The 27,717-nt window shown below is 54.1% G+C and overlaps 10 protein-coding genes across 10 annotated transcripts; 2 read left to right on the top strand and 8 right to left on the bottom strand.

Annotated features, from left to right (window-relative positions):
• Positions 1 to 557: 557 nt before the first annotated feature.
• On the bottom strand, positions 558 to 1,346 carry DACRYDRAFT_24801 (uncharacterized protein). Its single transcript, XM_040773857.1, has 3 exons — positions 990 to 1,346; positions 865 to 936; positions 558 to 814 (listed from the first exon to the last, which is right to left on the bottom strand). The coding sequence occupies exons 2-3, from the start codon at positions 891 to 893 to the stop codon at positions 682 to 684; spliced, it is 162 nt and encodes a 53-aa protein (XP_040624748.1). The 5' UTR covers positions 894 to 936; positions 990 to 1,346; the 3' UTR covers positions 558 to 681.
• Positions 1,347 to 1,853: 507 nt separating this feature from the next.
• On the top strand, positions 1,854 to 3,115 carry DACRYDRAFT_127575 (uncharacterized protein; the record flags this gene model as incomplete). The annotated part of the gene is made up of 6 exons (XM_040770941.1): positions 1,854 to 1,959; positions 2,059 to 2,340; positions 2,386 to 2,726; positions 2,775 to 2,889; positions 2,944 to 3,010; positions 3,061 to 3,115. 6 exons carry the CDS (start codon positions 1,854 to 1,856, stop codon positions 3,113 to 3,115), a joined length of 966 nt encoding a protein of 321 aa, XP_040624910.1.
• Positions 3,116 to 3,307: 192 nt separating this feature from the next.
• On the bottom strand, positions 3,308 to 4,891 carry DACRYDRAFT_111369 (uncharacterized protein; the record flags this gene model as incomplete). Its single annotated transcript, XM_040769221.1, has 11 exons — positions 3,308 to 3,360; positions 3,409 to 3,477; positions 3,531 to 3,654; positions 3,704 to 3,799; positions 3,851 to 3,943; positions 3,993 to 4,144; positions 4,197 to 4,276; positions 4,325 to 4,461; positions 4,515 to 4,642; positions 4,698 to 4,711; positions 4,761 to 4,891. 11 exons carry the CDS (start codon positions 4,889 to 4,891, stop codon positions 3,308 to 3,310), a joined length of 1,077 nt encoding a protein of 358 aa, XP_040624747.1.
• Positions 4,892 to 5,427: 536 nt separating this feature from the next.
• DACRYDRAFT_119067 (kinesin-domain-containing protein) lies at positions 5,428 to 9,383 on the bottom strand (the record flags this gene model as incomplete). The annotated part of the gene is made up of 7 exons (XM_040770718.1): positions 5,428 to 6,067; positions 6,135 to 6,719; positions 6,773 to 7,144; positions 7,195 to 7,584; positions 7,647 to 8,331; positions 8,377 to 9,090; positions 9,139 to 9,383. 7 exons carry the CDS (start codon positions 9,381 to 9,383, stop codon positions 5,543 to 5,545), a joined length of 3,516 nt encoding a protein of 1,171 aa, XP_040624746.1. The 3' UTR covers positions 5,428 to 5,542.
• Positions 9,384 to 10,036: 653 nt separating this feature from the next.
• DACRYDRAFT_35127 (uncharacterized protein) lies at positions 10,037 to 11,350 on the top strand (the record flags this gene model as incomplete). Its single annotated transcript, XM_040774393.1, has 4 exons — positions 10,037 to 10,134; positions 10,189 to 10,711; positions 10,778 to 11,162; positions 11,259 to 11,350. Coding segments are annotated over 4 exons (1,098 nt in total), but the record flags the coding sequence as incomplete, so codon positions are not given.
• A 92-nt stretch (positions 11,351 to 11,442) lies between these two features.
• Positions 11,443 to 14,253, bottom strand: DACRYDRAFT_5501 (uncharacterized protein). The gene is made up of 7 exons (XM_040775300.1): positions 13,709 to 14,253; positions 13,466 to 13,658; positions 13,147 to 13,417; positions 12,947 to 13,098; positions 12,432 to 12,891; positions 12,029 to 12,375; positions 11,443 to 11,963 (listed from the first exon to the last, which is right to left on the bottom strand). Exons 1-7 carry the CDS (start codon positions 13,746 to 13,748, stop codon positions 11,597 to 11,599), a joined length of 1,830 nt encoding a protein of 609 aa, XP_040624912.1. The 5' UTR covers positions 13,749 to 14,253; the 3' UTR covers positions 11,443 to 11,596.
• A 428-nt stretch (positions 14,254 to 14,681) lies between these two features.
• DACRYDRAFT_91309 (uncharacterized protein) lies at positions 14,682 to 16,590 on the bottom strand (the record flags this gene model as incomplete). Its single annotated transcript, XM_040777005.1, has 2 exons — positions 14,682 to 14,750; positions 14,773 to 16,590. The coding sequence occupies 2 exons, from the start codon at positions 16,588 to 16,590 to the stop codon at positions 14,682 to 14,684; spliced, it is 1,887 nt and encodes a 628-aa protein (XP_040624745.1).
• Positions 16,591 to 17,749: 1,159 nt separating this feature from the next.
• DACRYDRAFT_24797 (uncharacterized protein) lies at positions 17,750 to 19,144 on the bottom strand (the record flags this gene model as incomplete). Its single annotated transcript, XM_040773856.1, has 3 exons — positions 18,709 to 19,144; positions 18,322 to 18,650; positions 17,750 to 18,272 (listed from the first exon to the last, which is right to left on the bottom strand). Coding segments are annotated over exons 1-3 (1,054 nt in total), but the record flags the coding sequence as incomplete, so codon positions are not given.
• Positions 19,145 to 20,236: 1,092 nt separating this feature from the next.
• Positions 20,237 to 22,076, bottom strand: DACRYDRAFT_119063 (uncharacterized protein; the record flags this gene model as incomplete). The annotated part of the gene is made up of 3 exons (XM_040770717.1): positions 20,237 to 20,988; positions 21,036 to 21,352; positions 21,403 to 22,076. 3 exons carry the CDS (start codon positions 22,074 to 22,076, stop codon positions 20,813 to 20,815), a joined length of 1,167 nt encoding a protein of 388 aa, XP_040624743.1. The 3' UTR covers positions 20,237 to 20,812.
• A 515-nt stretch (positions 22,077 to 22,591) lies between these two features.
• Positions 22,592 to 23,893, bottom strand: DACRYDRAFT_111362 (MFS general substrate transporter; the record flags this gene model as incomplete). The annotated part of the gene is made up of 3 exons (XM_040769220.1): positions 22,592 to 23,140; positions 23,191 to 23,374; positions 23,430 to 23,893. 3 exons carry the CDS (start codon positions 23,891 to 23,893, stop codon positions 22,592 to 22,594), a joined length of 1,197 nt encoding a protein of 398 aa, XP_040624742.1.
• Between the last annotated feature and the right edge of the window lie 3,824 nt (positions 23,894 to 27,717).

The following is a 27,717-nucleotide window of genomic DNA, read 5'->3' as shown; positions in this document are numbered from 1 at the left end:
GTCCCCCGAGTACCCGGAGACGCGCGTGCTCAGGAAAGGAAGTAGGACAGGGAGACGTTGTGCTGCAGCGCCGAGGGAGGAGAGCAGCTCGCCCCGAATGAGAGGGCGCGGGAGTTGGAGGGAGAAGCCGACTTGCACCAGGGGGTTTGCTTCGGCCCGCGTGCGGGCGAAGTACCAGCGTTCGACGACGCCTTGATGAAGAATGGTTAGCGTTGCGAGACCGGGGAAAAGATGGACGCACCTGCTGGACGTCGCTCGATCTCCTTCAGCTCTGTCATTCTTGTTGTCCTAATTCAAATGAATGTGCAGATAATGAAGTAGAAAGAGAGTTATGGTTATGAGCACACCTAGGTAACACTACCGTAGTTTGACTCATTGTTGGACGGGCGCCGGAGAACTGCGCAGTTTTATGGAATTATGTAATGGATTGATAACAGATTGATCAGTCCCCTGCCAAGATGAATAATTTATTCTGCTGGTGGTGGAGATTGTATATGTTTACTGCATGTTTGATATCAGAGAATGTCATTGTGATTTATTCATTGATACAACATGGGTGAAATAATATTTATCTCAAAGAAGCACCGAATGACATCATCTGCCATGCCTATCGACTGATCAAGCACCTCCCCACAACAGTTAACAAAATACAGTCTACACGTTACACCCCACTTGGCTCATTCAAACAGTGCTCCCGGGGGAAACGCTCACCGTGTCCCTCTCCCCCGTGTCCAAGTCCGGTGACGGCGGGTCCTCTCCCATCGCAGGCAGAGGCGACGCCCGGTAATCGAGCGCCTCTCGAACAAGCGCGTTCCTGCGATCGGTCAGCCTCCACAGTGCAGGCATCAGAGGGAGGACACGGACCGCTGAGTGAGCCGCTGAAGAGCTACCATGGGGTCTCCTAGTAATTCCTTCCCTTGGATGTCTTCGGTCTCCCTGGTATTCCAACCAATCAGCTCCTTATGCACTTTGTTTTCGGAGAAACTCACCCCAATCCAAGAGTATCGATCACCAGCATCCCCTCTCCCCCTGCCCATCCAGCAGGTACACCCTCCCAATCTACCTTCACTCCTCGGACCGCAATCCCCGAGGTGAGACTGCGTACTACTGGTGCCTGCCCTGCAGAGACCAAAGCAGGATCCCAATCCATGACCAGCACTTCCTTCTCGTCTTCTCGTACCGCTGCAGGACTGGCTATTGACGCGTACCCAGGGGAGAAGATCGACGTTCCCAGTGGGTGGATGGACGCTCCGAGGGAGGTGTTGCCGGGGACGAGGGCTAGCGGTGGGTCATCCTGGAAGTGGTATATGATCTCAGGGTGGACGTATGACGGCGGTGTGGAGGGTGCGGAGGGGGTTGGAAGGGGTTGGTGGGAGAGGAGGACGAGCGTTGGGAGAGCGGGAGCGGGGCGAGGCGTCGGGGGAGTGGTCATGCTGTTGTGTCAGTGAGGAGAGGCTGCAGTGAACGAAGAGCGGAGAAGACAGAACAGGGCACGTGACTTGTGACTCGTGAAAGGCACGCGTGTCGCATTCTTCAATTCTTGATCTCTTCCTTCATGTTCTCCTATCGCCCGCCAGCCCGGACCCACAAACTATAGGACGACTCTCTGGTCACTGGTTACTAACTTCGTCTGAGCTCTAATAACTATGTGTCTTCTCTGTTCCGTGCTTCCGACGTGTCGTCTCACTGCTTGCTGGCACGGAACCTCGGGAGAACCTCCCCATGCTGGAGATTTTCTACTATACCCCATATAGAATGGTGGAATAACAGAGTGTACGACGCGATTATATGGGATTGCTAAGCTGCTGTGCTTGACCTCTCATCGCTGTCTGGTTGTCAACTTACGCTCGAAGATGTTGCCGGCCCTGCTCTCGCTCGCTGTTTTGGCTACGCAAGGCCTGGCATGGCCTACGAGTACCCTAGTCACGTTCGGTGACTCGTACACCGACCAATCCCGTCGTAAGTTCCAGTCAAACCACCACGGGATCTACCTGCTGACTCCGTTTCCCAGTCCAATACTTCCAGCAGAACATGTCCTGCCCTCCCCCGCACTACCAGGAAGTCTACCCTCCCCTGACGGAGGAACTACCTGGGTGCGCTACGCAGAGATGTACGGCTCCCTCCAGTTATACAACTACGCCGTTTCCGGCGCTGCGTGCTCCAACCTCCTCACCCCGAGGCCTGGGGCAGGCCCGCCTTCGTATCCTGACTCGAACTACCCAAGTGTGCTCGAGTATGAAATGCCGGCGTTCGCGATGGACTGGGTGCCGGGGTTGCAGGTCATGCCCGCCCAACCACTCAATCCCGACACGACGGTCTACTCGCTCTGGATCGGCACCAGTACGTCTGCCCTCTCCGAAGCAAACTCTGACTAACGAACGAAAGACGACGTCGGCGAAGGATCTCTCCTCACTGGGAATCAGACCTTTGGAACGACGATCGTGAACGTCACGCAATGTGCGATCGAATGGATGTCCCTTCTCTATTCCTACGGGGCGCGCCGTTTCCTTCTGCAGAATATGATTCCCCTCCAGCTCGTACCGATGTACTCTGTCCTTCCTGATCCGGACGGCACCTTCTGGCCCCAGCCACACAATCGCACGGATTATAATATCAGGTTACAGGAACTTGTCATGGCTGGTAACGCCCTCTGGGATTTGCAGGTTCCTACGGCGCTGAACAAAATGCCTGGTGCGGCAGCAGCGATCTTCAACAGCTATGCTTTGGTAGGCCAGCCTCTGATGTATGCAGGGATGATCACTGAGAGCATCCAGTTCTCGGATATGTACAACAATCCGGGAGAGTTCTTGAATGGAACCCTGCCTTACAATGTCACTGGTTACGTCTCGCACGGGAGTGGTGCGAATGTAGTGAATGCAACTAATCCTGGTATGTCCACGTGTGGTCTATAGCGTACGTGCGGTTTCTAATTATTCCTCGTAGACTCGTACTTGTGGTGGAACGAGTTGCATCCTTCTGAACAGGCCCAGCGCAATGTTGCCAAGGAGATGTAAGTATTACCGGTCTATTGAGTTTGACTCGACCTGACATTGTGACAAGTGTCTTGACCTTAAACCGCACAAGTAAATATGCGAGGTACCTAGGAGATTGGTAGACCATATGTGGTTCTGAGAATGGAACATTGTGTTGCTTTTCATGGGCGGTACCTTTGAGGAAAGGGGACTTGCTGTTTTCGACACCAGAAGGGAATGGGTATAATAGCACGCGCGCTAATGAACGACGAGGCATGCAACACAAATCCATTTCATCGCGATGGGCATACTAATATAATTACTACACCGCATTCTCACCAAATCCCGTAATACGTTGCGTATGCTGAGGTACGGTTCAGCGTCTTGACTGTTCATGGCGTTAGACACGGAGAAAGCCTGGTAATGAAATACATACCGATCTCCGTTGCAACATGGCGGGACACTTGCTCGGAGGGATGAAGGCCATCGTAGAATAGGAACGAATCTGACGGGGAGATGAGCTCACACGTCTTTACTGAAACTGTTACGCTCCCTTACCAGGGCTGTTATTCACGAAATACACGTCACCACCGGAAGCGTTGGAATGGGCATAGTACCCCGTAACGTTCAAGGGTGCGGTGCCGTTCAAAAACATTGATGGGTTGTTGTACATATCGGTAAACTAAACGTGGTGAGAATCGCAGGTGCAGATGATACGGACGACCACATACCAGAGCGTGGCTATTGAATACCGCTGCGCTCGCACCGGGCAGAGTTATCAGAGCGGCGGGTACTTGAAGATCCCAGAGCGCGTTGCCTGACATCACCTGAGGCGGGGATAAGTTCACCAGCGGATTATATTGAATACCTGCACGCACCAGTTCCTGCAGCTGGATGTTGTAGTCAGTCCTGTTGTGGGCAACAGGCCAGTAGTGATCCAACGGATCGGGTCCAACAGCATACACCGGAGCCTGGAGCGCGATAAGCAAGACGTCTGCTCACATGGGCATGTGCCCATACCAGGTCGAGAGGAATCATGTTCTGAAGAATGAACCTCCGCGCGCCATATGTGTACATCTGCTGCATCCAGCTTATGGCACACTCGGTGACGTTCACGATGGTCACACCAGCAGTCTGGTTTCCGGTCAAGAGGGAGTTGATACCGACGTCATCTAATATCTCTTATCAACTGTGGTTCTCCAGCTGGTGGGGTGCAGGACATACTAGTGCCAATCCAGAGGGAATAGACAGTCGTTAAGGGGTTGAGCTCGTTGAAGTAAGCACCGTTGGGAGCAGGGATAACCCTGAGCTCTGCTTCAATAGTGATATGGCGCCAACTCGTGATGACATACCAGTCAGCAGCGAAAGCCCCAATCTCGTAATCCTGAACACCAGGGAAGTAGGCATCAGGGAAAACGGCAGCCCCCTGCCCCGGACGGCCCGTAAGTGCGTTCGAGCAGGCAGCACCGCTAACAGCGTAGTTGTAGCTCTGGATTCAGATCAGTTCAGTCCATGCCTTATATGCTTGATGGGATCGCCCACCTGGACACCGCTGTACATCTCAGCATATCGAACCCAGCTGGCACCACCGTTGGCGGCGTGCGCTCCGGGAGGATAGACTTCCTGATAGTGAAGAGGCGGGTAGGAATGGTTCGTGTTGAAGTATGTCACTGCAAAGCAGTGTCAGAAACCGAATCTCCATATCATCAGAGGACCAGGACTGACACCGGGATTGATCTCTGGTATTATGTCAGATCGTAAACCAACTAGATGAAGAAACAGACTTACGTGTAGCTGTCACCAAAGGTGACGAGCGTCTGGACAGGCAGGGCAGCCTGCGGCAGCTGAGCTACAACATTACATGTACCAGACAGAACGACAGCAGCGAGCAAGGCCCCAGAAAGAGAAAAGATGGTCATAGCGAGATCCAACAAGATCGATATCGTCCCTCAACGTGTCCATCGTTGTTCCCAACGCGGTTTATGTACATGTACCGGAGATACGAGCCTGCCAGCAGTGCAAGACCACAAGCCCAGGACCGACGATATACCGGCCAGCCTGAGATCCGAAATTGTCCTGCAAACCCGTTCCGTATGTGGAGTCCCATTCGGATCGGACAGAATAGAGATCTAGATTTAGGCTGATCACCCTGAGAAAGAAGCAGAAGTGTGAGAGGCAAGAGAATTGCGGGGAACTGGGAACTGGATGGCTATGTGATGCTGGCAGAGTACTTGTGTTCACGTCAGCCAACTTAGGTCGGGGAAGTCGGGCTTGTCAAACAGCATTAGCCGGGGAGCAGATGTCCAGATCTTCCGGAGCACATTGCACACTGTTCAAGAACCACAGCCTGCTCAGGTATGGTGATCGGAAGAAGAACGAAATGAAAACCCATGTCCAAGGGACTGGTAACCTCAGACTTCTCTCTCTCTTATGTGACAGAAATGCATAGAGGTGTCCGAATCGAGTCCGATTAACCAACATATAGAGTGGTTATGCATCGCAAATAAAGTACACCGTATCCAGCAAACACCAAACACCAAACATCAAACAAACAACAAACACAGCAGTCACTATTGTCTAGCCCTCTTAGACGGCCTACGCCCATGCCCAGGAAGAGGGATATTCTCCCTTCCCCCCGGCGCAGGTAAGCGGGCCGACGCTCTCGGGATCCCTTTCGTCCTCGCCCCCGCCGTTGCCGTCGCAGCTGCTGTCGGGATATGCACGACATCCTCCAAGAGCTCCGTCATAGGAGGGTGAAGGGGGAGGACGGTGAGCGACTTTTGGACCGGGTCTGGGCAGGTGTCTTCTACCTCCTGAGCCGAATCAGGCGTATCCTCGCCCTCCTCGCCATCCCCCGCCTGGTCAGCAGCAGCAGCAGCAGCACGCCGCCTCCAGTCCTCAAGCACCTCCTCCCTCTCTCCCGTCAGTTCCCACTCCTGGGGATACCGCCACCTTTTCCTTTCCGGCGTCTCCCCCGTTGGCTTATCCTCCGCAGTGCCATGCTCCACCATTGCCTTATTATGTTTCCTAACAGCTGTGATATGGGAAGCGAGGGTCGTGTGGTACTCGGCTGCTAACGTGTGGAGAGCTGATGTCTAGTACCAGCATCCAGTGAGTTACCGCTCTCTGCTCTGCTCTGTGCAAGAGGAGGAAAACACGTACCTGCCCATCTATAGCCTCATACTCCCGTTCCTCCACCACCCACGCTTCCTCCCGTTTCCTCTTCATCCCGGTATATGATTCCCTAACCGTATCCTCCAGTGCATCAGTAGCCCTTATCCGCTCTCTCTTGCTCTCCTCCACCCGTCGGTGGGCAAGAAGGAACGCCTCGTTCAGCGCGGCAAACCGGTGCTGGACAGTCAGGTGCTGGCTTTCTACCAACGTCGACATTTCCGCCGAGACGTGGGCGAGGGCGGTGCCCGCTGTGGAGCTGACAGAATCGACAACGAGAAGCGCTTCCTCCCGCAGGCTGTTGGCCTCCCGTTCCCACCCTTCGGCAGAAGTCTGATGCGCACGCGCACGGTCCACCCTCTCCTCCAAGAGCTGGGTGAACACCCCTGTCTCCTCTTTATCCTGGCTGATAGAGGCTGCGGTCTCTTTCCCAAAATGGGCGAGCGCGGCTGCGAGCCCCTGGGAACTCTTCTGCCTGTATTGGGCGAGTTGGGCCTCGAGTTCCTTGTGGTGCGTATCTTGCTGCTGGACCAAAAGGGTGCGGAGGGCCTCCACCTGCTGCTGCAGTCTCTCCTCCTACGCAGGGTCAGTCTCCCATTACATAACGTAGAAACGTAGACCAAACATACCCTAGCAGCAGCCAACCGCAACTGTTCCTGAACGGCCAAGTCGATGCACACCCTCTCCTCCTGCGCGAACGCCCTCGTCTCTCTCCCAACCCCCAGCAGCGCCTCACAAACCCGTTCCAGCATGCCCCTCACCTCCTCCAACCCCCCCTCCAGCAACCCAGCAGTCTGCGCGTTCTTAGCCCGCACTTCGTCCCGCAGCGTAAGCAGCACCCGGTTCACGTCCTGTCGCGCTTGTTCCCCTTCGAGAGCGACACTGGCTTGCATGCAGGAGGCAGCGTCGTTCGTGTGCTCTTCTTGCGTCCGGATGGTGCTCATATACTGGGCTAAGGCGTCCAGCCTCGAGTCTAGGAAAAGTCTCTGTTCTTCTAACGCCTACCGCTCTGGTCAGCTCTCCTCCCCAAGTCCTGTACACTCCAACGCACTTGCGCCTGACGCTCCTTCAGCCCCCCAAGCAGCCCCCGCACCAACCCGAGCGCCTCATCCTGCTTGACAACAAACGCCGCCACATCTCCCTCCGCCCCTACAAGCACCTCCTCCACGCGCGCAGCATGCTTACTCACCGTCTTCCGATTATGTACGATCGCGCGCTGTTTTCGGTCCACCTTGCCAAACAGGCAATCGACGTCTTCCAGCCCTGAACGGAGGACGCTCGTCAGTTCGCTGGCGATCCCCTGTAGGCGCGTCTCGGAGGATTGGTACGCTGAGCGAAGGGCGACTTCTTCCTGCAGCTGGAGGAGTAAGGCTCCTAGCTCGGCCTCCTTTTCCCGTAATTCAGCTTCGTCTTTCGCCATCTGTGCTCGGGCATCTTTGAGCTACCCCAGAATCAGCACACCGTCCGGCGGGTACGAATGGCACGAAGGATAACGGAACGCACCTCCCCGTCTCTCTTGCTCAGCAAAGCCAAGCTCTCGTTAAACTCCGTCTGCAAAGCCTTCATCTGCACTTCCAGTTCCAGCACTCTCCGCGTCGCCTCAACATGCGCAGTCCGGCGCGTTTCCGTATCCCGGGTAAGTTCTTCCCACGTCTCGTTGCTCACCCACACGCCTTCCATCTTCCGCGCCGCTAGGAGGTCAGCTTTCAGCCGCTCGAGCTCGACGTTGTATTCTTTTATGAGCTGGGACTTGGACATGCGCTGATTTATCTCCGGGCGGTTCTTGATCGCCTTTGCCGTGAGGGCGTACTCGAGCGTCGAGAGCGTTTCTTCCAGGTTCGATTTCGCAGGTGAGACGGTAGCGATGAGCGTAGTCTTCGTTCTTCCTCCGAGAGAATCTTGTAATAGACGGGTAAGCTTCGATTCCCTATACGGGACATGCGCGGAGCCTTCGACAAGCGCGTTGATCACCCGGCCCAGAGTGAGCAGGCTCTGATTGATCATCCCCGCTTCCCGCGCCCGCTTGTCGGCCGCTCCGCTCCGCCCGATGTTCTCGCTTCCGGCGAGGTCGACGAGGTTGAGCTTGCCGACGCGGAGGAACTCGTTCTCGCTCTGGGAGGAGACGCCGAGTTTGGGAGGAGCGGGAGAGGTAGAGTGCACCGTTATGGTGAATACTGAATGTGAGCGTCTAGGAGAGGTCAATGTCATTCCAGCTCTTTGGAGAAGAACGCACGAAGAATGATCGTTAAACTTGGTTGCTGCGACCTGTCTCTGCTTGCTCCCCCTAAGCAGCAAGCGCATCGCATCCCGTTCATCCTTGATCGCCACCTCCTCCAATCCCTGAATCACACACCCCTTCTTCGCCCCATCCTCAAACAGCTTCAGCCCAGGGGGAAGCTCCTTCCCCCTGCTCATAGGCTGTGCATTCCCCGCCGGAGCCGGGAGTTCCTGGGCGAGCAGATCCCGGAGTTCTTCGTTATACAACTCGATATAGCTGCACTTGACGCTCCAGTCCGTGGCTGTCTCTCCGAGGATAGTGAACAACGCGGAAAGCGCGCGGGGGATCATCCCCGAGTTCGTGCTTGGTCCTCCGGTCAAAGGGGAGGGTGACAAGTCCCCTTGCATGGTATAGGTCTTCCCTGTCCCCGTCTGCCCATAAGCGAGCAACGAGCAATTGTACCCCTCCAGGACCTCCCTCAGCAGAGGCTCGACCACAGACTGGTAGATCGTCGCCTGGTCTACCTCAGGCCCAAAAACACGGTCAAACGGGTATGTACGCGTGTTCGTATTCGAAGACTGGGAGATGAGGCTTCCGGGCAGGGGGACAGACCCGGCGCTGTGACCCGTCTCGATGGTAATTTCATGTGGGTCTGGAGGGGAAGAGTGTAGCATAGGGCAGCCGATGATGATCGGTGATTGTTCGTCTATCTCTTTCTGGTTCCTCCCTCTGTGCACGCAAAATGAGCAGCTCTACTCTGAGAGAAAGGAGACATACCGGCACCGAACGGCAACCTGAATGTTATCCCCCCCTTCCCTCTTCTGCGGGCTCATAAGACTCTCCATAGCCTGGACGTGGGACACAGGTGGGAGGGGGGTGGATCCCCTTGACTGGGCCTGGTCTGCGCTTCGCAGACTGGCGGTGGACTTTGCGAGCGGGAGACGGGGACGAGAGGATGAGGAGGAGGGGACGGTAGGTGCGCGTGCGCGTGGGAGAGCGGGGGCGGGGAGGCGGCGGGACATGGTGGATGGGAGATGAGGGGCGACGGTGAGTGTGAATCAGGAATGGACTCTGTTGACGCGTGTGCGCGTGACACCACGTGACTATTGCGCGCCTGACACTGCCACTCATACTGGGGAGAAGCAAGACGAGTGTGCCAAAGCAACGTCATCTTACGATTGGGAGCATTCGAGTTCCTCAACCGATCTGCCTCTGTCTCCTGCCGATCTCGGATGAAGTAAACTCGCCCTCCCCCTCTACACACACTCCAAACCGAGTCTGCTGTAAAAGGAAGACGATTCCCTAACCTCCACTTGGCTTACTAACCGGCCGCTGTCCATCCTGCTGTGAACCGAGCGCATTGACCGTGGACCGTACTTCATCGACCATAATATCCTCTGGGGTTCTTGAGCGGCAAACCTTTTTTGTTCATCATGCGTCATTCCCTTCCTAGAGGGACACATGCGTTCGCTTGGTGGTACGATTCATGTTCCACTGTGAAGGATCATTCTGTCCTAATTGGATACTCTAGGAACGCCATCCCCATGTGCCTGAAATGCGTATATAACACTCTACATCCTCTACTTTCTATCCCATCATCTATCCTCTGATGGGCGACATACCTTCACCTGACACATCCCCACCTGGGATAACCGTATTACCCTCTTCAATACAAGTCGCTATCGTAGGTATAGGCAGTGCTTTCCCTCAACAACAAATAACACCACAAGACTTTGAACACTATGCACTACGTCACTATCCTCTTACACCAGCGTACGTCCTCCCTCCCTCCCTCCCTCCCTCCCCTCTCCCACTCACACTACTCAGACTCCAAAAAACACTCGCAATAAATCGTTCCACAGGCATCACAAAACGCAGCATCTCCCTCCCCCTCACTTCCCCTCACCTCTCCTCCTCCAGTCCAAAACTCATCGAAGCGAGCACAGACCTCTTCCTATCACTCGGCGTCTCCCTCGGCACCTCCGCAGCCCGGGCAGCAATCTCCTCCTGGGCGGGGAACATTTCCCAAATCACCCACTTGGTATGCGTCACCGTCTGCTGCTCCTCTAACCCAGGGTACGACCAATACATTGCCACTTCCCTCTCCCTTTCCTCCAGTGTCCAGCGTACCCTATTGCACGGACTCGGCTGCGCAGGGGGCGTCGCACTCCTGCGTCACGCAGCCCAGCTAGCCCTCGCAGCCCACGCTTGCGGTAAGCAGGCAAACATCCTCTGCGTGGCGAGCGAGTGCGCGAGCCTTTTTTACAGGAGCGCGCTCGAGAGGCTCGTCCTCCTCGGAGAGGCAAACCCGGCTGTGACGCTGTTTGGAGATGGAGCGGGTGCAGTGGTCGTCAGTACCTGTCCAACTCCTGACAGCCTCTCCCCCACCTCCACCAGCACCACCAACCAACACAAGAGCAGCCCCCCATGGAAACCGATCTACACGATCAAAGCCTACAGCTCAGTCCTCCTCCCCTCCTCCGCTCAAGACCTCGCCGTCCCCCTAACATCAACAGGCTACACGGCCCTCCTCTCCCGCCGCGTCCCTGCCCTCGCATCCTCCTCCCTCCTCCCCCTGCTCCAAGCGCTGCTCACTGCCCTCGGTTCCCCTACACCCCCGGAGCAGCTAGACTGGGCCCTCCACCCCGGAGGAGCAGCGGTATTGAGAGCTGTACAGGACACGCTGGGGTTGGGCAGGGAGAGGATGAGGGCGAGTTGGGAGGTGTATGGGGAGAGGGGGAACTGTGCTAGTGCGACGGTTTTGGCGGTTTTGGAAAGGATGAGGGGGTGGGGGGGCGAAGGTGAGGGCGAAGGCGAAGCCGGAGCTGAAGGTGAGGCTAAAGGGAAGAGTGAGGGCAAAGCCAACGACACTGACGGTAACGAAGGCTCAGGTTCAGGCGGCAGTGAGGGGAAAGGAAGCAAGAGAAAGGAAGTGCTCTGTACTGCTTTTGGCCCTGGCGTTTTGGTGGAGATGATGATGCTTCATAGGGCTGCATAGGGCTTGACGGGCTTGTGCGTGCTGTAGTGCGGTAGACTGTAGACTGTGGACTTGTTGCGCGGAATATACTGATAGTGATAGTGATAGTGATATTGATATTGATATTGATACTGATACTGGTACTGATACTGTAGAGTAGTGAGGAGTAAGGAGTGAGTAGTGCGGGCAAAGCTGTATCGAACACTACAACTCCACTACTCCCAATGCCAATCATGGACGGCGACGGCGAGTTGCGAGTTACTTCCCCTGAGCAAGCCTCATCCGCCTCGTCATCCCCCTCTCAACCTTAGTGACATACTCCTCCATCCCTCCCTCCAGTAACCCGACCCGGCCATTCCAAACCCTGTATACCTTTCCCTTCTTCCCCCCTACCTCCGCTTCCCCTTCCCCTTCCTCGTCCTCATCCTCATCCTCATCCTCCTCATCCTCATCCTCATCTGAACCAGCGCCCGCCCGCCCTCGGAAAGGTGCCAACTCGATAACTACCTTGCAGAACCAACGATCGTGTGTGATCAGGATGATCGAGCCCGTGAACTTGCGCAAGGCTCGTGCGAGCGCTCTGATCGTCCCCAGATCCAAGTGGGTAGTTATCTCGTCCAACAACCTTCCGTTCGGGTCAGCACTCCGCAGCCCGGCACACACCGTTGGCACGGGTAATGATGCACTTACAGAAGAGGCGGAGGACGGAAGACGATCAAGCTGAATGCTAACCGGACTTTCTGGCCCCCGCTCAACCCCTCAACAGGCGTCTCGCCCATCGCCCTCCCTCCCAGCCCCAGAGTGCCCAAACACGCCCTCGCCTCACCCTCCTCCACCTTCTCCCCAAGCTTCTCAAAGTAGTCCAGGAAATACTGCACCGCTGTCTTGCGCGTGCCTTGCGTCCCGAGCGTTAGGGACTCGACACTGTGTTGCCCGTAATGGCCGATCTTGAGCTGCGGATGGGTCGTTATCTTCCCCGATGAAGGCTTGAGAGCTCCGACGATAAGGTTCGCAAGTGTGGATTTCCCGTGTCCGTTCTACCGTGTGTCAGTTCTGCCAATGTAATGCATGGACGTGGACGTTCGTCACGCACAGCTCCGATGAATGCCATCCTCCCACCTTGGGCCAGTGAGAAGGTCACATCCTCCAGCAGCGGCTTCTTAGCCTTAGGATACCTGAACGACACCTTATCGAACGTTACCAGATCCCCCGTAGTGCGCAACTGGGGCGCCTCGGGCAAGCAGAGCCTCACGACCTGTTCCTGCTCTTCGAATTGCACACCCGCACGGCTCGTAAGCGCATACCCCACCAAATCCCGATTAAGCTTAAACCTGTGTCCTTTAGCGTTCACCTCCAACCCCCAGCGCTCGTCTAGCTTCCGCTGGCGCTGGGCGGCCATGCGCGCTCGGTTGTCGTCCCCTGTTTTCTTGGCGCTTGAACGCCCTTTTTGGATAGAAGACTCGACGTGCGCGCGTTTCTTGTCCAGCGCGGCTTGCTGCTTTTGCTTGTGCTTCAGGTCTTTGCGCTCGAAGATCTCGAGCTGGAGGGGAGTGCTAGACGTAGGCCTGTTAGTATGTATCCTGTTACAGTAATGGTCGACAGGCGCACCCTTCGAAATATCGCAGCTTTTGCCCGCGAATGTAGATCGTTTCCTCCACGACGCGGTTCAAGAACTCCTGGTCATGACTCGTCATCACGACAGTGCGTCCGTCAACCTGTTCGGTGAGGAACATCTCCAGCCACATCGTCGTCGGCAAGTCCTATCACAACAATCAGGACTCCCTAAACTCCCAACACAGGGAACTCACCAAAAAGTTATTCGGTTCATCGAGTAGCAGAACGTCGCTCTGGAGCAACAGTGCTCCCGCAAGTGCGGCCCTGCTCCTCCAGCCTCCTGACAGGTCCTTGTACGGCCCCGCGATCATCTCGGGGGTGAACGCCAACCCAGCAAGGATAGATCCAGCACGGGAGGTCGTAGTCTGGTAGTCGACAGACTCGAGAATCTGCTGGAGGTCGGCAATGTGCGATAGCGCTTGGGTGAGTGGGTCGACAACAACGTTGAGGGACATGTTCGCGAACCTGTTCCGTCAGATCAGGGTGGGTGTTGACGGGACGTGATAGACGTACGATTCCTCGGCCTCTTTCAATCGCAGCTCTGCCTTGTCCTCTTCCAATCGTGCTGCCTTCCCTCGCGCACCAGAGCGGCGCATCGCAATCTTCTTCTTGTTCTCGTAGTCCTCCCTGATCTTGAAGAGTTCGAAAGCTGAGACAGCGCGTTGGATCTGAGAGGAAGAGTGGGATTCGACTGCGGCCGAAAGTTCTGTACATACATCTGAGTGATTACTGTGCTGAAAGGAGAGTGTGACAGACCTTCAAACTGCTTGAGCGTCCTTGTTCTCACTCGATCCATCGTGATAACCCTATCGAGCACCGTCGTGTCATCCTGCTTTGACCCCTCCTCCCCAGCTTCTCCAAAACTATCCGCAAGCGTTTGGCTGACGAGTGTAATCTTGACGTTGCTCGGCAGTCCAGGGATAAGATCATCCCTCAGCGCAGTGAAAAGCGTGCTCTTGCCCGAGCCGTTCCTCCCAAGGAGGCCGTATCGTACACCAGCCTTGAGCCGCAGGTGACAGTCGACAAGCAGATCAGTCTTCCCAATGGATATGTTGACGCTCTTGAGGTCAATTTCATTCGACGTCGCGAGGGTATCGGTATGGAACCTGTGGGATCGGGCTAGCCGGGCATGCGCAGAGCAGAGCAGGAGGGACTTACCGAGATTGCTGGGAAGTGCAAATGATTTGGGGAGGCATTGTCGTCAGATAATCTGGCGCTCAGCCTGCAGCATATCCTAGGTTTATATATCGCCGTCTGACTTTACCAGTCGAGGACGTGCGGGGCATTTTGCCCAGGGTTAGCGCCCTCATTGTCCAATGGTCAGGGTACCGTTGTCGCTGGAAATGGAAAGGATCGCATGTGTGGGGCTGGTCGAGTCATGTCGAGTAATGCAGCATTTACCCTCGTCAAGCGACATTCAGGCGCACAATGCTCGGTGCCGTACGTTGTAATGGCGAATATTGTCCATATATCCATTCTTTCAATGGTCACGAAATAATAATACTATGAGATATCAGCTCAGACCTGGAGTTCCAACCCCCCAGGTGGCAGTGTTGACGAACGGTCTGTCTTCACCTCCGCAACCCAGAAACATTGGTGTTTTACCATAATTATTTACACAATCTCCCAATCTGAAAATACATAAACCCATGATGAAGAAAAAGGAGACAGAATAGAAAAATATCTTGTACAACACGTTGCTGAGTATAAGGGAAACATCGAATCAATCTTATGGTTCTCTTTCAATGCCTCTTCCTACCCGTCTGTTGTCGCCTGAGAGGATGTCTAGACTTCGAGGCTGCCGCTTGATTCATTGCCACGTCCTCCAGTCTCGTCAAAAAATCGCCAATGTTTTCTTCAAGGTCGTGATGCCCATCGCTAGGGTCGGAGTCCTCCAGAGCGCTCTCGTGCTGTTGCCTGTAGTAGGCGTGCTCAGCCGGCTGGCGAGAGTGGCCATTTTGCAAGCCTTGCATAAGCGCTTTGGCAGTAGGGTTCTGTGGAACGCGAGCAGCCCACTTCTCATTTTCTGCTGCCAAAAATCCATTGGGATCGAGGGCAGGCCTCATGCCGGGCATTGGGGACCTTCCGTATCCGCCTCCCCCACGATATAGTGACTGAGCTGGGGGGCCATTCGCTTGTGGCATAAAACCGCCCTGGCCGTGGTGCATCGACGGAGGGTGGCCATTTGCTGTCTGATCCCAGCTTCTTCCTTGGTGGCCCCGATGCGTAGATGTGGCGGCTTGAGACCAGTGTCCGCCATCATTTTGGGACATTGCCATAGCAGCCAGATCAACCCAGCCCCCATCTTGACCTCGATGGGTTGACATACCGCCTTGCTCCCAGCCTGGGTCTTGAACCTGATTCGTAGCCCCCGTTGGCCATCCTCCACCGCCCGTGGCAGTCAGTGAGCCAGGCCAGCCAGGATTGGGAGCAGCACCACCGTATCCGCTGGCATGTCCGCCTTGAACACCACTGGGTTCTCCAGCAGCGGGCCACGTACTCCAATCAGTCTTTTGCGCTTGTGTATGTGTCTCGACCTGAACCTGAACATTTGGAGCACCCCAATCACTCTGGCCTGCCCAGTCGTTGCTTGCATAGTTGCCCGATTGTTTCTTGGAACCACGCCGGAAAAGTTTGAGAATGCCTTTAAGGGGACCACCTCTTTTCGATATGGTTTGCTTTCCAGCGTCTGCGGCCACCTGATCCTCTGCTGGCCAGCCGCTGCTTGGGTCTGCTGCGAAGCCACCGTAATCGCCATGTGAAGCTCCGCCCCATCCACCCGGGCTTTGGCTCGGTTCGTGATTCTTTCCAGAAGCATCATACTGCACATGGTCATTCTGCATTTGCGAGCCCCACGCACCACAACCCTCGCCTTGGGCGTTATATGGATCGACTTGTTCGTCACGCCAGTTGCGCTGCTTCTTGGACGATTTATTCTTCTTCCCCTTATTCTTGCCGTCAGCTGCTTGCTCATCCCAACCAATATGCTGGGCTGAATTTAGAGCAGGACCGGCCGGAGTACCCCAATCATTTGGATTCTGAGCATGGCCAAAGAACTGGCCGTGGCCTCCGAACGAGAGTCCCTCAGCGGCGCCGTTTTGCCACGAATACCCTGTCCGCTGATCGGCCCCTTCCTGTTGACCTTTCTTTCCCTTCTTACTTTTGTGCTTCTGTGCCGGATCCTGACCGTAAGGTTGGAGTCCATGGCTAGCGTTACCCCAATCTGTCGCATATTCCGATGGACCCGGGGGCCCAGCAGTTGTGTCTGTCCAGGGGTAGCCGCTATACCCAGCCTCAGCCCCGGGCTGTTCGTAATTTGCGTATTGATCCCCTTTCCTACTCTTTTTCTTCTCATTCTTCTGCTGATTTGACTGAGGAGCGCCTTGCCGCGGCCCCTGCCAATGAACGTCCTGTCTTCGATTAGCAGCTGCCTGGTGCTGCATATATCCCGGAAAGCCAGTGTCCGGGTGCTGAGAGAAGTAGTCGACCAGATTGATACCCCTGCTCTGAAGATAAAGTTGCCTCTCCATCTCGGCTCTCATTCCATTTGATACAGCCGCAGCCCATGCCTGGTTCTTTTGCATTTCTTCAAGCTTCTCCATTTCTGCTTTCATTTTCTCCTCGTGTTCCTTTCTCATCTTCTCCGCAGCCTCTGGTGTGGGTGTATTGGGACCAAATAAACCACCGTTCGCTATAAGTTTGTTGTTCGGTGGAATGAACGCACTCGCAGCTTGGATGACGGCTGGTGATGGTCGATCCGCGGGCACGAATACGCCATTTATGACCGAACCAATATCTTGAATCCCGTTTCGAGGATGCATGTCACTGACAGATTCGGACGGTGTCCAATAGAAAGAAGGCTTGGAGGGGACGGGAGCACCATACGGATTAGGTCGACTCTCTTTGTGGCTCCGATTCGCTGCGATAGTCGACTCGCGAGGCGGGGGTAAGGGGTCAGGCCACCCAGGACTGAATGTGACAGGACGATCCGACATGTTCTGGTTTATACTTTTCGATTTGGACCCTCCCTTATTCTCCTTAGTACTTTTCTGGTCTTTTCGGCCCCTACCCTGATTCCCGTTCAGGGCATCTGCAGGTTCTTCGCTGGGGGCGGGGGGGAGCACTTTGCCGTTGGGGATGGTCGCCTTGCCAGTAGTACTCTTCGCAGACTTGACAGACTTGATATCGGGCTCGATGGTACCCAATGTCATTGCTGTGCTGCCGTTCCATTCGTTCGCGACACTTTTCCCAGGGCTAGATGTCCCAAGTGCTCCCAAAGGACCAGCCCCAGAGGTGACACTGTCGGCATGTCCTGCACCTTCCCAACCGCCGCCATTTGCATCGGAGTTTGAAGCGCCCCATCCAGCATCTGTGTCGCCCATTTCCGTTGCTCCTGGACCCCATCCGTTCTCTTGGTTGGCCGCGTCCCATCCATTAGTTCCGTCTCCCCATCCACCGTTCTGCTCGCTTCCAACCGTCATAGTTTGCTGGATGCCAGGCATTCCTTGTTCCCCGCCATTAGGAGAGCTGCGACCGCTCTTTGCGTCCTTTCCCTTCTTCTTCGACTTCTTTTCCTTCGGCGCTTGTTCTTCATCTAGGGGCTCCCCCTTGAAGCCACCCCATCCGTTGGTTTGTGAATCGACGTCATGTTCTTCTTCAATCTCGACGATCTTTGCCTTCCCCTTCTGATCGACTGCATTCGTATTCATCATGGGGGGTGAGGTAGCTCCAGAACGTGGGGCTCGAGTACTTTCAGCTTGTATGGGCCATTCCTCATTCGACCGAATTGTGGGAGGTTTGTCAATCATTTCGACGAGGGTAGCTTTTGTCGTCTGTTTGACCGTGCCAGGATCGGAAGCGCGACGTGTCATGTACGACTCCGCAACACCATTCGCGTAGAAAGAGGACGCATCCGGTCTGCTGTCCAAGGAGTGACGAGAGTGAAAGTCCGTAACCGCTGCAACAGCAGCGGGGGCGATGGTAGGGTTGGGATTTGAAGAACGTCGGCCGCGGAGAAATGAAAATAATCCTTTCTTCGGTTCGACAGTAGGCGGACCACGTTCTTTTTTAACTTTCGTCTTCTTCTCGACGACGAGATCTGGATAATAACCATCCTGAGCAGTCAGTACATGGTTGACATATGCTGGATCGGCATCTTCACGAACTGGTCCGTCGGGACAATCAAAGAGAAAGAAGTCCGGGTATGGTGACTTGGAATGAAAGTGCAGGGAATGGATCAATGGAAAGCCTTTGCTATGAAGATACTCGATGAGAGCGCTCAGAGGGGTCTGGTTATCCCCAACAGAGTTGGAAGAGAACACTGTTCTCTGTCAGCGCTTAATGTGTGAGGTAATTAAATGATGACTCACGGCGTCTTGGCCTCAGACGAATGTCATAACACCCATCAGCAAGAGATCTATAGTCCCGCACTTCCCCTCCCCACAGGCCCAATATCTCCGTGAAAATTAGAGGCTCATCCACCGCTGGAATGCTGACCGTCCGGACAAGAGTCGGTGTTGGAAAGGAAATGGCGAAGACAGAACGAGTCCTCGGCGCGTCGGAAGGAGGATGAACAGGGCGCTTGAAAGTAATGCTGAGATGAACTGGGGGGGTTGTTCTAGGCGGTGGAAGACCAGTTGTAGGTTGAAATAGATGCTTGTGGAGATGTCCGCATATCACTGTCAGAAGGATATCCGTGCTACCGGAAGGGAGTGTTCAGCTCCAGAGTCCTGGATGATACATGCGTATATGCGTACCTGACATTTCCACAGTCCGTCGTCCATGGTTTTCCGAGCAGCGTCAGCACTGCAGTCTTCTCGCCTTTCTCGTTCGTATACTTCTTCACATTGAGAACTCCGCGTCCATCGTCACCTCTGAGCACCGGCTGCAGTCCCTCGAGGACATCCAGCGGAAAGCCAACCAACCTGATGATGTTGGATCCGCATAAATCAAGTCGTCCAAAGGCAGTCGGACTACTGGTAGCGGAGTCCCCTCGCTTGAACGCACCACGACGTGGTTTGCTCGTCATTCACGTTCCTGCTGGGCACAACGAGCAAGCGCTAGTAGTGCCGGCACCGTGGAGGGTCCAAGGTCGTAATCGTCGACGAGAAAGGAAAGGGTTACCAAACCAGTTTACGTATGGGGTGATAGCGACGTCTTCCAATGTCGGTGGAAAATGTGAGCGTTCCTCGCCTGGGCCGCGATGCAGGAGCAAGAACGGTGTGAGCAGCATGGACGCCTCGTTGTCGCCTTCCTCATCGGGCAGAGCGCCTAGATATCCCCTCCTTCGCGACTCCCCGGGTGGCGCATCATGGTCATGGCGGTTATCCCCGACGACCACCACGTTTCAACATTTGGCATATAAGCTCTTAGCCGGGTGGACCGGCTGGCAAATAACTGTGAGATTACTGTCAATGGTGTTGTGGAAAGGGACTAATTGTGGTTCCCCAAGTGGCAGCTATCATCAATGTGCTCTACCTTATCATACCCCATCAACATCATGCCGTTGGCCGCCGACCTTCCAGACGAGATATGGCGTGACATCTTTTTCGCCCTTGACGGGCTGGAAGCGCAAACCGACAGCCGCGCTGATCGAGAGAAGGCCGTTGGACGTCTGTCTTCCGTCTGCCGCTCCTGGCGAGCTATATGCATCACGACGTCCGCACTTTGGAGACACGTAACTTTCGATGACCGTAACAGTTGCGTCCATGCCGAACTACTGCGAATATCCGTATCACTTGCAAGATCGCATTATCAGCGTCTCGATGTATCAATAGCTATCAGCTCTCCGGATCCCTCGGTGCTTTCCCTCGTGATCCTCTCACTGGAGGAACACTTTGAGCGAATTCGCACGCTCAACCTTGGCCTGGTCTATATGGATGCTCCGCATTCACCTCGTCTCGACATCTCATGGTGGCGAACACTCCATTATCTGGAAGATCTCACCCTCGAGAACACCCACTTCAATAGTTCGCCTGAACTTCATACTCTCCTGCGATTTACCCCTGCATTACGATCCTTGAGAGTTGGCGGCCTCACCTGGATCACCCATATTCCGCCAGAAGGGGACAGGGTGCCTCTCGCCCTCCCGCTGCTGCAAGACTTCACACTCGACTCCTATGCGTTGTACACATTCATCGACGTGCCGTTCGGTGTGCCTGCCCTCGAACGGTTAACTATCCTCAACACGGAATATAGTCTATCTTGGAGCGAAATCCTATCCCGCTTGACATGGAAATCATCCCCCTCTGAACTGACACTCTCTGGTGCATATCCGGAGTGGAGCGTTGCGATGCTCCTTGCTAGATTCCCGACTATTGAGCATCTCGTCCTCTATTCATGTCCAACCGATGTGGTTAAACTTCTCCGATCTCTTCCTGCGGAAACGATATCGGCCCTAAGGCACCTTACGATCGACCGCTGTCAGTTCTCGAATCTACAAGCGCTCAGCTTCCTCGATGATCCGATAACTGGTGAAACTCTCGCTCCGAACATCAAACTACATTTACGAAACTGCCCGTACGTCAGTCCGGAAGTGGGTGCGAAACTAGAGCAGCGGGGACGTGCAACATTCGAGGACGCAACCATTACACAAGCGCATCTGCTTGGTTGGGTAGCAAACGATTACACTCGATTCGGTCTCCGATTTTATCCTTCTAGACGAAGGCACAGAAAAGCCGCACTGACCGGACATTATTGACGCATCGGTTACGAGATGAGAGAGAAATGCAGGAACAAGGACTTCGTTCATGGTAATACGTATAAACAAGATATACCGTTAATGTGGGTAATTACTAGTACTATCATACACTTATTCATGTTGTACCATCCAAGAATAACACATGGCCGTGGTACCAAGTCTCAGGTTGAGGTCGATATCGTCATCGATTCTTCCTTGCTTGCGGGACAATCAAACAGCCACATTTCGGTACCAGCGAGGCGCACAAGCGTCATGAGCTCGATACCTTGCCTGTTGAACGCGGCGAGCGTTTCGAGCACGACCTCTGGCCCTGGTGGTTCTGGGACAGCGCCAAACACTGGGTGGTGCTCAGAATCGTTTCCAATGTATGAAGAAAGAGCCTACAGCCTGGTCCTTTCAATCTGCCTTCCCACGCTCCAATCTCCGACTTTTCCTCTTTGAGCCGCTGGCCCCATCCCTGTCTCACGACCGCCAAGATACCAGGCGTTGATTCGCGAGGCGCTCCGATCACACGTATGATATTCGCGGCCGGGAAAGAGACGCTGAAGGCGCATCTGCGTTCCTCCGTAGGCTCGATCGAGCGAGAGAAGATGCCAGAGAAGTGCAAAGGTGAACCCGGTGCTGAAATATTCAAGGGAGAGACATAGTGATAAGAGTGTTTGAGAAGTGTGCTGATCACCGAGGTAAAGAATATCTCTGAACTGGAGCGATCGTCAGCTCACACCACTGTCAACAGAGAGCAGAGACATACCTGTTCTTCCGTTCTTTCCAAGGTTTGCCCTCGAGACACCACTCGATCATCTCCCCCTCAACGGGCGATGCAGCGACATTCACGGGTGACAGGACTCTGCCTTCTCTAGCGCTGTCAGTGCTCTTTCTTCTCTGTGGATGCTGTGCTTCTTTCCCCCTTCTCTCCGACCTCACACCCTGCTTCTCTCCCTCCTGACTGCTCAGCACCTCTCTTACAGCACCAACCGCCCCTTCATCAAACCCAAGCATTCGGACTAAGTTGCCCTCCGATAGTGTGATAAGGGCGAACTCATGAGGCACATGGATGGAGGGAATGAACCCCCTTCTCGGCCGGAACTGTTCTGCAGGGATTGGTCCCTCAGGGAAAGGTTCGAAGAATCTCGTTGGGGATGTTTGTTGATATCCATATCCAGGAATATTCTTCTGCCGCATTGTTGCATTAGGATCGTCTTGAGCAGGCTGCGTTCGTCCGTCAACCGTGATAAGCGGGCCTAAGGGGAGAGACGTGACGCTTGGCGACCTGTCTCCGATATCTAACACACCTGCGTCGACGTTGGAGGGCGAATACATATATGAACTCATTGGTGTCAGGTAGGGTGGAGTCACTGGCTCAGGGAAAGAGTCGTCGCTGCTGGTCGAGCGCCTTTCATGGTCGAACTCGTGTACTGCGGACATTGTCGGATGTTAGAGGCGATAGGGTTCGAGCAGTCGGGACGTTCTCTGGTGGGTATTGTGGATCAAAGTGGGTGCAATATTCCTGTCATGACGAGGCATTATGAAGGCTACGCAACATATACCGGAGCTGTACGGCGCAGCGGATTTCATGTCGACGCTGAGAAGGTGTGGAGAGCGGTACAGGAGCTGAGCGTCAGGGATGTGCCCCACTGGAATTTGCGTCATTCCAGACGAATTCGCAACTTCACACGTTCCACAAAGCACGGACCACACTGGGCACCACATCGCTGTAATGTCTTCTGGAAAGGTATAACGGATTAAAGTGGCGTGGCGCATTGTTCGTCATTGATTTGCGGAGTCAACATGTCAAAATCTCAAATCATTGATTGCACTGATGCTACTTTACATGTGTGTCCAAAGAGAAGCAGTGCTCTGAGTTACTGCGATCGATGTATGGAGACTATTCAGAGTGTCTCCAGCACGCCAAGAGTCCACGTGTTTTATCGACTCGGCGCTCAGTCCGTTGGGGAGTACTTGCTCTTCCGCCTTAGGAAGGCACCGTAGCGCATCAGGATCACCGGAATGGGAATCATAAGGAGTGCGATGCACCCGAGGAGTGTGCTTGGCCATCTTGGGCTGAGCTTATCGAACATCTGGGTAGCAAACATCGGGAACCCCGCACCGAAGGAGCTCCGCACGACGGTGCTTCCCGCTAGGGCAGAGGCAGCAACCAGCAAGTAAGCGTCGATGATGTAGTTGAACAGTGATAGGAAGATAAGTGTGATTCCGATTCCCAGGGGGAAAGTTGCCATCATGGGGCTCCAGAAGGAGATACTCGGGTAGCTTGTCCATCCAAACCAGAAGAAGCTGATGGCGAACAACGGGCCACCGACAATGGCCATCTCTAACCTGCGCTCCGGCGGCACTGGGCGAGGATCACACATGCGCATGAATCGTTCATACCGAGGATTGAACCCCCAGATGTAGAGTGCCACTCCTGCACATCCTCCGAGGAAGAGGGGCAGGAACATCAGCCCTGAAACGCCGGAGTTCATCCCGTGTCCCTGAAAACGACTGGGAAAGCCTCGAAGAGGAGGTAGATGCAACCGTACACGAAGGACATGTAGATTGTAATGGCGATGAGCATGGGCTCGAGGAAGAGGATCTTGAACGGACGTCCGAGGACGAGGGAGAGCCGCTTCCGCAGAGACACTTCGGCACGTTCTAGGGCGGCGAAGTACCGCGTCTCCCCCGTTTTCAGGCGGATGGTCTTGGCTCGTGAGACGAGCAGAACAGGCCTGTGAACGGTATCAATATCATCTTGAGCCTTGAATGATAGCACATGCGACTCACGTATACGTCTCAGGCAAACAGAAGATGATTGCTACCGTACACGCACCTGCGAAGATGCTCAACAACCAAAAGAGCCATCGCCAAGTCACATGCGCGACACTCATGTACCCACTGACGATAGGACCCAAGGCGGGTCCCGCAAACGGAGCCAGCGTGAAGATCGCCATTGCCTCGCCTCTCGTATCGGCATCCCAGATGTCCGCCAGCACGGCACCCGCATTCGTCAGCGGTGCGGCGGCGAACGTACCGCCCAGGAAGCGGAAGACGAGAATTTGCCCGGTAGAGCGGGAGAGCGCCGCAGCTACTTGCCAGATGGTGTAAAATACGAAGGCGATTATGAAGATGGGTCGTCGTCCGTACGACTCGGAAAGGGGTCCCCATAGCAGAGGGCCGACGCAGTAGCCTACGACAAAAATTGCTATTGTCAAGGTGGCGAGCTCTTCGGACATATCGAACTCGACCATGAGGGAAGGGATGATCCCGGATGGAGAAGAAGATGAGAAGGACCTATGAGAAATGGGACATGTCAGTAGAATATGGTATCGCAATATTGACTGATTCGCTTTTCAGGATTTGAGGTTGAAAGGGAGTACGGATAAACTGAGTTCCCACACTTGCACGAGACCGTATATGCACTGTAGCTTGCAAGGAGGGGTATAAGGATAATAGTACACAAGTGATGAGTAAACCTGCGTACCTTTCTGTGCCTCAACCGCCATTGTACTTATGTACCGTCTCCACACCGCACGGAAATCCACCCACGCTCACCAACCCCGACAGTGCCAAGATGACAAAGCGACGTCGATAAAGGTGCTCTCTTTAGTGCCGATGACTGCCGTAACACCAAAAGAAGCATCCTCGGTCAGGCAAGGTCGTCAAATCAGCACTCGCTAAGCCCCGCTGAGGCTCGGCAACTCCGTCGGCATTGTCAAGGCGTTCCGAGTGCTTGAGATCCAGAGCGACCGTCCGGATCCCGGGGCGATAGTTGATCCATTCTCGCCTGATAGACCATGAACAGTAAAGTAGCCAGTCGCACGAACAAAGCCGAACCGATGGCATGGCGCTATGCTTTGCCTTGGGCCATTGTCAGGGGGCGCAATGACATCAGCGGAGGGTGCATTGCTCAGCAATTCAATAGCTGGTGCAGCCTAACACCGAACGTGTAAGTCCGATAGATACAATTAGTTAGTGCTCTATCTAGACGTCATGTAATTATTAATTTATACTACTACACAAGAAAGCAAGAAAAACAAAGGACTTGGAGGACATCACCTCCAAGCCCATCTATTGTATTTCTACACAGTCAATTCACCAATGACTACAGTTCATGGCCCTTCTCTTACTCTCCCTCTTCATCTGACTCCACCCACCAAGCCAGCTTGTTCATCTCCACCTTGCCATCCTTCAGACATCTGTCATTCTTCCTCCGGGCACGCAGCCGGAACCTTGCCCATGTACTCCCTGGCCATTCACTGAACCTTTTGATGAGCTTCTTCAGGCAGGCAGACTCCAACAACTTGGCATGTTTATACCAAGTTTTGTACTTGCCATCAAATCCATGCACCTGCTTGAAGGCTTGCCCCCAAAGAACATGGCCTGGTGTAGCCTTGTCCGTATAGCTACGGATGCAGGTGATGTTGTGCATGACTTCATTAAAAGTCCACAACCCAGGCCATGTCTTGTCCAGCACCTCCAGGAGCAGAAGTCAGGCAGGGGAGGATGGCAGCTTGACAGTGATGGGTGCAGGCTCTGGCAGTGGCAAAGTCAGGTCAATGGTGCCTTCCTGGTGATCCAACTCAAAAGGTGTCCGAAATATCAGGGGTCCAAATAAGTCAGTCTGATGGGTGGTGTGTGAGAACTCACTAGGAATAGGGGGGAGAGAAGGGGGAAATCAGTAGAAACACTGGAGTCAGCCTGTTGCTGAGCTGTCAAAAGTCGGTATGCAATAATCAGAGCTTGGTGTCCACCTAGTCAAGTCACAATAAGTCCAGTCAAATCTGCTAAGTCAAGTCAAATCTGCCTACCCAATAAGGGGATAATCAGGTCCATATAATGCTAACAGAAAAGGGGCAGAATAAGCTAAGTACAGGAGTTTCTAGGAACTACTTATACTAGCTACTATAAACTGTACTCTATACTAAACTGGTCTCTGGATACCTCTCCAAGGCAGGTGTTGGCATGCTGAATATCCATGTGGGTCAATCACATTGCAGAGGAAACCTGCAGTCATCATGCCAAATATCCAGGGGGGGTCAAGACTTGTTGCTGGGGTGCGTTGTCTGTGTAGTGAGGGCCTGTAGTGGCATGCAATGGTCTCTAAGGCCCAAAAATAACCATGGGAATACTGGCCTGACACACCCCACTGGAGGTGGGGTTGTTCAGCATGAGCCCACCAAGTGAAGCAACCTGTGAGGTTTTGCTTCACTTACTTGCTGAACCTCTCTGAGAGAGGCCCAAGCAAGAAGGGGGCTGAGAGGAGGGGAGGGGAGGGGAGAAGGCATTGAGGAGACTGGCAAGGACAACGAGGAGGGTGGGGAGGACAATGAGGAGGACAACAGGGATGACAATGGTCATGGTGGTGGTGGGGAGAGAGAAGCAGTGGTGGGAATTTTTGCATGCACGCAGGAGCAAGTGGGAATGGGGCTGTGCATTGTCAAGGCACCGCATCACGTGATTAAGCAGAAGCAAAGATGACACATCCCCCAGACAAACACTGAAATGTGATTATGATTAGTCATTGTCAATCTCATAATATCACATGCTCTGCTTATGTAATGAATGTGGGAGCAGTCACCTGCAAAGTGGGGATTAAGGTCACATGATTTGCATGTGATTATGCTTATGTAGTGCAATCCTGACTCCTGTGGTAGTATTGATGACCCTTTTCCGGGGACGTCACATGACCATCTGCTTCCAGCAGATGCAGATGGGGGATGTGTCATCCATCTTCTGCAAAGTTTTTTTTTCTTCCACACCACCACCACTGCTTCTCTCCTCCTGACCACCACCACCACCATTGTCATCAGCATCCTCATCATCCTCCCCCCCATCTTTGCTGTCCTTGCTGGTCTCCTCAATGCCTTCTCCCCTCCCCTCCCCTCCTCTCAGCCCCCTTCTCGCTCAGGCCTCTCTCAGAGAGGTTCAGCAAGTAAGTGAAGCAAAACCTCACAGGTTGCTTCACTTGGTGGGCTTGCATGCAAGACAGCACCTCCTCACACCTTGAACTCAAACTCAAACTTGCCCTCTCCCTCAAGTGCCCCTTTTGATAGTGTTTGTGAAGCGCAAGTACCTGTTCTCAGCCTCACGCTTCCTTCGGGCAGTGTTTGCCTGCATGTTAGTGTTTGTGAAGCACAAGGACCTGTTCTCAGCCTTGTGCTTCCTTCAAGCAATGGGCCAAGACTGAGAAACTGCTCACACAGTGCTCACCCCATCCACTCCCACTGCTCCCTCCCACACCCATTAAATGTCCACCCCTCCCACACCCACCCATCCAACCTCCATCCCCATGCCATATCTGAGCCCATTGAGCATTATCCCATTTGCCACCACTGTTACTGGGTTCCAAGATGCTGCCACATGATTTGGCATGTCTCCGGATGAGAAGGGGAAAGAGAGGGCATTAGATGTTGAAGGAGAAGAAGGTATGCACCAATCTGTCCAACATCCCATCCATGCTCACTGTCCATCCAGATATTGGTCCATCCATGGATATTGTGCTTGCAGGGATGTCTGCTGAAGCCACGGAAGAAGGAAATCCAGGTGTGTAACATTTTATTCCTACAAACAGAGCTAGGATCTCACTAAGTAAATCAGGCTCATCCTCCAAACCAACACCACAAACAGTAGACAAACTTCTCACCTCTCAACCTCATTTGGCATTGAGCAGCAAGCCCACCCTCCTGCAGGTGCAGAAAGATGGCTTCCGCAGTGCTCTGTTGTCTGTCAAGATGGTCAGGCTGGCTTGCATAATTGTCTTACCACTGCTGAACAACCCCACCTCTGGCAGGGTGTGTCAGGCCAACAGCCATTTTCAGGCCTTAGAGACCATTGCGCAGCACTATGGACCCTCACTATGTAGACAACACACCCCAGCAACAAGTCTTGACCCTACCTGGATATTTGGCATGGCAACTACTAGGATTCCCCAGGCAACAGGACTGTCAGGGTACTAGCTCATTGCTTGGTCAAGAGACATGACTAAGCCTTTATGACATGGAAGTAGCTGGTATACCTTGGCATGTGCTGGAACCTGCTGGAAGGATTGGATGGTCAGGTGACCTGCTGTGCA

The sequence above is a fragment of the Dacryopinax primogenitus genome (assembly GCF_000292625.1).
Source record: "Dacryopinax primogenitus strain DJM-731 SS1 chromosome Unknown DACRYscaffold_21, whole genome shotgun sequence".
NCBI classification, from domain to species: domain Eukaryota; kingdom Fungi; phylum Basidiomycota; class Dacrymycetes; order Dacrymycetales; family Dacrymycetaceae; genus Dacryopinax; species Dacryopinax primogenitus.
The sequence above is the reverse complement of the archived record's forward strand: the minus strand, read 5'-3'. Positions and strand labels throughout refer to the sequence as shown.